General features: G+C 35.6%; 1 protein-coding gene across 1 annotated transcript in view; it reads left to right on the top strand.

Annotated features, from left to right (window-relative positions):
- The first annotated feature begins 842 nt into the window (after nt 1-842).
- Nucleotides 843-9,909, top strand: part of LOC124308749 (hemicentin-1-like) — an 82,669-nt gene continuing 73,602 nt past the window's right edge. Inside the window, exon 1 of the mRNA XM_046771762.1 lies at nt 843-1,779. Coding sequence (XP_046627718.1) covers nt 1,680-1,779 — 100 coding nt within the window. The 5' untranslated portion in view covers nt 843-1,679. The remainder of the gene's footprint in view (nt 1,780-9,909) is intronic.

Here is a 9,909-nt window from a genome sequence, read left to right as displayed (position 1 = left end):
CGCCCTGGGGGGGTCCAGCCTGCATCGGCGAGGGGCGTGCGATGATTGCCGAGGTTGGCCGACGCGGCGGCGTTTACTAGAGAGACCGCCGCCGCCGCCGCCGCCGCCGCCGCGGCGGCGGGCGTCGGGCGTCGGAAGGCGCAACACGGCGCGAACCGTCGCCGCGGATTTCAATGGCTTCAGTACCGAGCCGTGCCGGGTCAGGACTCGACGTGGACGTATATCCTCCTCCTCCTCTCATTCAACTGCTGCGTCGCTCGTCGTGCGTGATATGCGCCGGAACGTTTGCCCGGAAAATTATTGCGCAATTTTCAAATCGACGGTACACATTTCGTTCAATATTGTTTGTTAACAAATTACCAGATTTTTTTCAAATACCAATATAAGCAAATAAAAAAAAAATATATATAATTCTACTGCAAAAATTTTGATGTTTGTTTCTTAAATTTCGCTAATTCTTTTGGCGTTGAAAATTAATATTCCGTGTGTGTGATAACGATTGTTATAATAAATAAACAACAGATACGTAGAATCGGTGAAAATTATCGATCGTATTATTAATCAATGATAATTAACGCTAATTATTGATCAATCAATTAACTAATTGTCATGAACCTTACACAAGTGAACGAACATTTTAATAAATTTTCGGTCAAGTTACGCAAGATGTGTTGAACGTATATTTTTATACCTGTTAAAAATTGTCAATAATTGAAGAAGATTTGACCCTCCGTTTCTCCATAGATAATATAAATATAGTAAATAATCTTTATAAAATGTATCATTGACTTTAAACTAAAAGGGGTGAATATATATAATCGGTATCCAGTGTGCAGTGTAATTTTTTTTCGAAAAAATTTCATTTGGTGAACGAGATAATTATTCTTCGTATACTTGATAAAATAATTCACTGACCGAAACAATTTTTAACGTACCAACCGTCAAGTGTAAAAAATACATAATATATTTGAAGCGAAAAAAGAAAAAAAATATTTGAAAACGAAACAACGATAAAAAAAATAATTGAACCCATTAACAAGGGCGTGAATTTTGGATACTCCTTGAAGTAAAGAAACTGTGAGTCAGGAAGTTTGAAAGGCTCCGGAAACCCGAGAGAAAAGACGCAACTTGAAAAGCCCGTATATATTTTTCCGATAAGAGGGTAAATACCAGACAGAAACAAAATGGCATACCGGGGACGGAAGGTAGGAAAGTTTTGAAACATCGAGCAGCGCTGCGGGGAGTTGGATGTGCGAATATATCGCGTACAGTGGCGGGGTGCAGGAGCGGAGCGAATCTGCGGCGGCAGCAAGGGATGAGAGATGGGCAATTGGTGAATTGCGAACGAATTCGACCAACAGGTGCGCGAGCGAAAAACGACGACGATAGTGCGGGGTTAGAAATTGCGGGAGTAATGGTTGATTAGACAAGGCGGGCGGTTATGACGATCGCTGATTAGCCGAGTGCTGCTGCAGGGGGTGAAGGTGAACGAATAGTGATGGGTGCGGGTGGTGGTTGAGTGACGTAGGGTCGGTGTTGAACGGGGCTCGACGAGAATAACGAGAATAGATTGAAGCAAATGAGTGAAGAGAAAATTTGAAAATTAAAAAAATAAATAAATAAATAAAACAACAACAAGGATACGAAAATTAGGAGCAGCTTATAACAAAGGAGGGAAAATGTGGTGGTGCGTAATTGGTACGACGATTATCCTGGTGTTAAGATCTACCGAGGTTTACCCCCAGCTTGATGATATATTGTCGGATCTGGATAAGCCGAGTAAGTTGTATATTATGGTGATTATTATCTCGCTTATGCGGGCACGGGTCGATCTGTCCGTGAATGTTCGTTCGAGTTCGTTTACAAATGTATGAGAGGAAACTATTCGCGTCACACTTGCGGTGACTGGGTGAAAATCTTTGGATTCGGATTCGACGGCGTATTGTCGTTACGACGGCTACAGACTATTGCAATCGTGATTCATGCCCTCGAGGTGAGATTGATTAATGGAAACTTCGAGAATGTCATCCGTCTGCGGTGTACCTACGTTAACGGGAGTAAAAACGGTCTGCCATTGTGGAAAGTAGATTTTTTTGTTTTGTTTTCACATTCACTCGTCATTCGAATGATTTTTTTTTTTTTGAAACTTGATGTACCTTGATTGATTTTTTTGTCATATTTTTCAAGCCGTTGAACGTGATTTTCAGAAATATTTAATGGGAGTTTATGATATCGACTAAATCTAAATTGTATTCAAACGAGATTTCACGGAGGATTCGACGAGACTTTATTAAGTTTAACCGTATATTCTAATACGTTAGAATTCAATCGATACTTGATCAGATTATACTTTTTAAATATATTTTGAGGATATTTGACTGAATTACAAACACATTTTATCAAATTTTATTTGAATGCAACGCAGCCTCGATCCAATTTCGCTCGAATATAATAAAATACGATTGACAACGAATGAATCGTGATAATAATATTCGACTGAATTTTGTTTAAATACGACCGAACCTTGACCGAATTTTAACGCAATACGAACAAATACGACAACCTCGTATTAATATTTGACCGAATTTAGTTCAAATATGACTTAGCCTCGACGAAAATTTTCTTCAATACGATGAAATACCACCGAATGTATACATCAGAATTAATCGAATTTGTCCGAATCATTGCTCGAATCCCCCAGAAAATTATTCAAACCCCGTGTGAATTAGCTTATCCTGATATATGTATATATCACACCGTGAAAACTGAAATCGTTGAGAAATTCGCATCGATTCGAAGATGCTGTGCAGCTTACTAGAAATAATTTTTTAAGTTTCGACTTTTTCGAAAATACGAACAGACAATTTTTTTCACACATTAGTGAAACGTAATGGAACCGGGATAATTCTCGGATAACTGGCTATCCTGATCACAAATGCGACTCGAGCACGAGAGCTGGAGGAATGAACAACTGTGTTCAACCACACACACACACACACACGTGTCGGTGATAATTGCCCCGTATAACACCTTATTCGCTGAAGTATAATAACATACGTGTTCGCCAAGAGGTGCAGTGTGCAGCGGTATAATTGCCTCCAGCGTAAGCTTTGCTCCTCCTTGTGTCGAGCCGTTACTACTTGCAAGCCATGCTGCTCCCTGAACGTTGCCGCATGCATGCAGAGCTGCTCATGTTGGTACCTAGTCTACCTACCCACTCAATTTTTACCCCTTATCGCAGACTCTGGTATATAACAATTTATTCGCAATACACGTCTGTATATATATGTATATGTATATATGTATATAATACATACATCTTACCCCTGCCTAGCTTCGCGCTACGTACGTGACGTTTAACTTAATGTACAACGAGTTAATTGCCTCGCCGTTATCGTGCATAACCTCGCACGCGTAATGATACGAAATTAACCCTAGCTTTCAAATCTTTGACAAGTCGTGACAAAATCTTGTAATACGACATTTTCAAATTGAATTTTTCAGTATATTTTCCAGTCTCTGATCGTCACTATTTTTCTTTATTTTTATTTTTACTTCCTCTCTTTCAATTCTTATGTACTCTATGCTTTCAAAACTCTCTCGATAAATATCATCTCTAGCTAAAATGTTGTTGTACGACATTTTCAAATTGAATTTTTCAATACATTTTCCAGTCTCTGATCGTCACTATTTTTCTTTATTTTTATTTCTTCTTCCTCTCTTTCAATTCTTACGTACTCCATGTTTTCAAAACTCTCTCGATAAACTTCTGCTCTCGCTTATTAATTTCCTCGTTCCTTCCATCGCAAGTTTTTCATATGTCATTGGAATATTTCCATCTCTGCCATCAAATTTTCTATATTTCTCTGCCTTGCGTGATTTCTCGCTTTCCATACCGAATTTTATTATTCTCTCTCGTTAAGCTTCCACTCCTCGGATTCTTTCGGGAAATAATTCAAACAACTCGTCGCGATGTACCGATTTCTTTGGTCAGGATTTGGAAACGTCTATTAAGCTGATAGAACTAAATGATCACAATCAAACAAAAAAGAAAAAAGAAACTGCATCGCTTCACTTTTTTTTTATCCCGATTGTGATCATCCGGTTGCGTGGGCTCAACCTGATACCTGGTTTTTAATGCACACGTGTGTTACATTTTCCGAGTTTAATATCGAGGCTCTTTTCTCATGCGGCATTATGACCGAGGAGCCCCAAAATGTCGCGTCGACAAGCTGAAAGGCTGCGGGTGCGTACCTCCGGAAGAAATTTACGATTACTCTTGAACCTTTTCCTCCGATCCCAACCCTCATTGATCACGTTCGCAGCCACCTTCGCCAGCCCTGAAACCCACCCCTTTACAGACGACAACGCGTTGGAGGAAGTCGACTATTAATTGCTCGTTAACGCGTCTGCGCCGGATGGGAGAGGACCAAAAATTACATGCAATGCTTGATCCTTGTATGATTTCGCTTCATTTTCTACTTATTCTCACTCGATACGAAATTACAAACATTCATAGAATCGACACAATGACTGTTTTAGTCATTCCTTTGTTTATTTGTTTGAAAATTTTTAAAACTGTAAACAAAGCAACCAGGAAAATCGGTCTCAGTAATTGAGTTTTAAAATTGAAGAAGGATGAAAATTGGACTGATTGATTCTAGATTCTAGATAAATTTTAATCATGTAATTCGCAAAACACTGTTTTTTTTTTTTCTTTCTGTACACGTAAGAAGCCATCGAATTTTTCAGAATTCACAAATTCTATCTCTCATTGAATTGAATCGCATGGATTTTAATTAAATTATTGATGAATTTAATACGTAAGGAAAAATCAAACAAGATAATATTCCAGATACTCTATTTATCAACTTTTTGTCTTTTCTTACGGTTATTCGATATTCTCGTTAAATTTTTCATCAAAACTGCTTCAGCTGTATCGTACAAGAACGAGATGTTATTATTCGTCTCGTACGTGATTCCGTGACGAAATTTTTTATTTTTCATTTCTCTTCTTGTTCCTCAACGTTGAGAAATAATAAATTCGAAGCACGATCTACAAAAACCCGAAAACGACAATGACGAAGAATAATGAAAGCTGTTCGGTTATCATATTTTAATGTTCATAAAATACGTAATGCAAAGAATATATATGTATGTATGTATATCATATTGTCTATACATGTACAAACGTTTCGACAAATCAGAAATTACGTGATCCTGAATCTTTTATCGCGGCAGGCATTTTTATAACGTAAGAAGAGCAAGAGAGAGTGAGAGAGAGAAAGACAGAGAGAGAGAGAAAGAAACAAATAAATAAATAGTAAGAGTTAAGAAAATATCATCAATCTCATTTGAATCATCTTTCCATTTATTTATTGTTTTATTTTTAAATTATTATTATTATTTTTCCTCTTCTTTTACTCGGTAATTTTCTTACCTTACTTTTATTTTTACTCATCCGTATATAATCATAAGTTTTGTGAATTTTTTTTTGTCTCTCTCTCTTTCCGCCCTTTTATTTTCCATCTCATTTTGTTGATTAAAGAAAAAAAGCGAAAAGAGAAGAGAAAAAGGCGAGATTCATCCATCTTGAATGCAGGCAGGAGTTTAATGGAGACACTCGGGGCTCCTTTGCTACTTCAGCAGTAGGAACTCACAAGAGAGAGAGAGAGAGAGTGAGAGAGAGAGAGAGAGACAGAGAAAGTTTGAACGAGTTTGGGTAAACGTTAAATGCTGTTACATAAAGACCCTTTAGATTTTTATCGTTCTTCTTTGTCTTTCCGGTCCGTTGTAGTAAGTACGTGTATACTTATTTTTTTTTTCCCTACTCTCTATTCTTTTTCCCAATCTTCACTCTTCTCTCCTAACGCACTTCAAACGATCCGACCATAAGCGAAGGCGGTTTTATTCATATTACGCAGCTTGATTTTTTAACCTTGCGTTTTGAAGCAAAATATATGGAAAATTTTACACAGTGGTATAAAAAATTTCAACAATTAAATAATGTTGTTGTAATTTTTGTAGAAATAAAATTTAGCGAATTACTTTCATCGTGGTTAATCGTTAGTTTCTCTTTATTCAAATGTCAAACCGATTTTATAACAACAAAATTTTAAAATTATAATTATACGAACTGCAAACGATCGATCGATCGATAGATAGATCGAACGATGTATCATCGACTGTCGGTTTAATTGCTGCGCAGCGCGTATTGCTGATCAAGATTTATCTAAGAAGTTCAAATCATGCATGTGTCCGTACATATATACTTATATATGTTCTTGTTTCGTAATCTAACAATTTGTTCCAATGTTTCCTTTTATTTAGTTATTTTTCTTTATCTACTCTTCATTTCACTTTTCTTATTGCAAAACTCGAACGATCAAGAACAGCTGTTTTCGAGAGGATCTCGAGTTGCGAGTAATTATTATTGTACAAATTTAAGAAACGAACGATCAACGAATCGTATATTACATACAAAAAAACGTACGCAGATAGGATGTGTATGATATTCATACGTTTATGAGGCATTCCATGTCAAACCAACGGTTCAAATCATCAGCCTGATCCTCTGGGATTTTTGGTTTGTTTCGGTCAAAAATAATACCAATAATTTAGCGAAATTTTTTCGCCCATTTGTAAAAGCACTGGTGACCTCGTGAACTGAGGAAATATTTTTGACATGAAGATGGACATTTTTTGAATCGATGAAACTTTTTTTCGTAAAATCGGGGACTTGAAAACATATCGTTATGTCATGGTTCCAAAATCGGAGTAAAACGAACGAAACGTTGCTTTATTTGCAAAAAAATCAAATAAAACAATAATAATCGAAGCTCACTCAACAGGAACTTTAAATAAAATACATAATTTATTTAGGGAAATTACGTAATTTTTTATCATATTTCAATAATTTTAAAAATTACAGGTACCACTTTTCTCTCGTTTTCTTTGAAATGAACAATTCTATGAAAATAATATTGGATTGAATTGAAAACAGGCCGATGATCTGTTGGTTTCACGTGGAATGTCCCATATCCAAGTTCTTGGGGTTGATTCATGTCGTTTCAACCCTCTCTCCCCCTCTCTCTCTCTCTCTCTCTATCTTTTGGCATCAGCTTTTCTCGTTGCCAAAATCACTTATAGGTTCAAACCGCTCAGATGCTTTTCTTCGGGAAAAATAACTTTCCCTGTACTCATTTTTGTTTGTATTTTTTTACGGACAAGTTTACAAAGGGCAGTGAGTTTCGTCTTAAGACGGTTTTGGATAGAGGACAGAACCATGACCCGTTGTCACGCGGTTTATTTTCTCTAACCCCGCCGGCTAAAGTAGAATAACGAAAGGAAGACGAATCAGAAAGAGAATAGAATAAGACGGAATGCAGAGAATGAAAAGCGGGAAGAAGGATAAAAAGGAAAAAGGTGATCGCCGCGCGTTTACTTTCGCGGACCGTTATTAGAAACGTGTTTCGATTTCGTAAAAAACGTTATCTTTTATTCCATATATATATATATATGATATATATAATATATATAATATATATATTTATTTATACGTTACGCCGTACATTTTTATCTCGTTATTCCCACTTTAAGCTACGACACGTTTCTACCATCTCCTCTCCCTCAATTCTCTCCATTCGACGTTGTTGTTTCAAATCCAAAAGAAAGCAGACAAAGATTTTTCTCTCTCGTGAACAGTTTGTAAATTTTGTCGATGTCAGGAGAGGAAAAAAAAAGAAATAAATGTCGTCGAAGTCAATCCTGATTTTTTGCTTTTACGTTGACGGATTTTTAAAAAAATCTCGAAGTATCTGTTAGTTAGACGAGTTTATCAACCGTTTTGAAATATAGAAGTAATAGAACTCTTTTCTAGTTGTTTTTTTTTTTTGCACGATGTATGCAAATATCGTCGTGTAATAAAAATACAATTTTCAAAAGAAATGACTTTGAAATGAAGAAATGAAGAAATGGTTTTCCGCACTTGACGAATTTAGTTTTCATTCCTAGTTGAAAATTTGATTTCTTTCACTTTTATCTCTTTTGTTCCATTTAAATCAACTTTTTTGTATACAGATATATATGTATATAAGAGAAGCAAAAAAAAAACGAAAACAGGTTTGAAGGTACATTTAGGAAAAATGATCTATTCGCAATTTCAGTATTGTCCAAAATTTATTAAACTGTAATAAAACGTTACGTTCTAATATTTCGAAAATTGCAGATTACGATTTTTGTATTTTATTTATTTATTTTTTTTATTTCCAAATCGCCTGTTTAATACGTGAGATAAATTGAAATTTGGGAGTAATATTTTATCGGAATTGTATGAAAACAACGGAGACAAAGGAGAAGGGGATTTAAAAGCTCCATTTTCGTTTATCCACGAGATACACGAAAGCAGATCCTTTTGTCGAATTCGAGTCAAAGCCGAGGCTGGTGATACCGATCCTCTGTATAATCCGACACATGCGAAAGCACGCAAAAAGTTAATCAACTTGCAGTCGAGGGTCGGAAAAATTCGGAGGCAGAAAGTCTGAGAAAAAAATCACCTGTTCGTTTGCCGAGACGTCGCGTCGTCTTCTGGCTAAGAAATTCGTTTTCCTTTCCCTTCTTTTTTTCTTATACCTCTCTCTTTTATTAATCCTGTTTCATTCAAGATGCGCGGTCAGCGAGTAGTTTTATCGTTGAAAAGCTTACTCGTTTCCGCGGAATTTATAAAATTATTTTGATCGTTGATTTGAGGGTGAGAAAAAACAAAAAAAAATCCAAGTATAAAATTATTGATAACTTATGGACTGAAATGTGTTGAAAATTTTGATTAGATTTTAAATTTTATATAACGAGAGAATATATTTTTACGATTTAAGTCGATATCTAATTATAAACCTTCGTGTTAATTTGAGCAAATATATGTATATGTATATATTTTTTTCCATCTTCTCATTGTTATTTATCATGTCGTATACTCGTTAAATATTTTTGCGATTCTCGTTCGTCGCGGCGGGATAATTAACGAAGAACGAGTTCTTTAAAACCGGATCGCAGCAGCGATCGCGTATCTTCACGAGATGAGAATATATAAATAAGCGATAAAAAATTTTTTAATGCGAGATTAAGGCCGAGGTTTGAGAACGAGAAATTGATGTTTTTCTCGCATTTAGAACGACGATTTCAAACACCATCACAAATCTACGCGTCTTTGCTTGTATACAATTTAATCGCGATTCGTTTCTTTTCCCAATCAACATTTTCCCTCTGTTTCGAAAAAAATTCAATATATATTTCATAATATTTTACTTATTTTAAATTTCAGCGTTAAATAAAGCATGTACTTCATTTATCACTCATTGTCAGTTTGTAGCCTGGGGGTTTTTTGTTTTTTCTTTTATACTCGTTCAAGATAGATCGTATTAACCTTTATTCGTACGTTGGGTTATTTTATAATAGGGTGCAAAATGAATGGAGGATGAAAAAAAAAACCACCGAATCACGATCCGTGTCTCCGTTTTACCGGGCAACGTATTCATTCGTTTATTTATCTACTTATTTTCTTTTTTTTTTTTCACAGTTTTGTTGCCTTTCCTTTTTACGTATTATATTCTATACATTTTTATTTATTTATTTTTTTCTTCTTACGTTTCAACTCAGTATTTGTTATACATTTCAATTTTACGTAAATATTGTATATTGTCAGGCGTGGAGAGGTAGAAGGAAAGTAAAAAAAAAATAAAAAATAATAATAATAATAATAAAATGAAGGGAAAATGAAAACCAGTATCAGCCTGAAGCAGCGCCAACCAATTACGTAATTTGCCTTGTCGCTGCTGCTTTCCTTCTTCCGTTTTCATTATTTTATTTTATTTTTTCGATATTTCTCTCTCTCTCTCTCTCTTTCTCTCTCTC

This window comes from Neodiprion virginianus, chromosome 7 (assembly GCF_021901495.1).
Source record: "Neodiprion virginianus isolate iyNeoVirg1 chromosome 7, iyNeoVirg1.1, whole genome shotgun sequence".
Lineage (NCBI taxonomy): Eukaryota > Metazoa > Arthropoda > Insecta > Hymenoptera > Diprionidae > Neodiprion > Neodiprion virginianus.
Note: the sequence above shows the minus strand (reverse complement) of the source record. Positions and strands in the feature narration are given on the sequence as shown.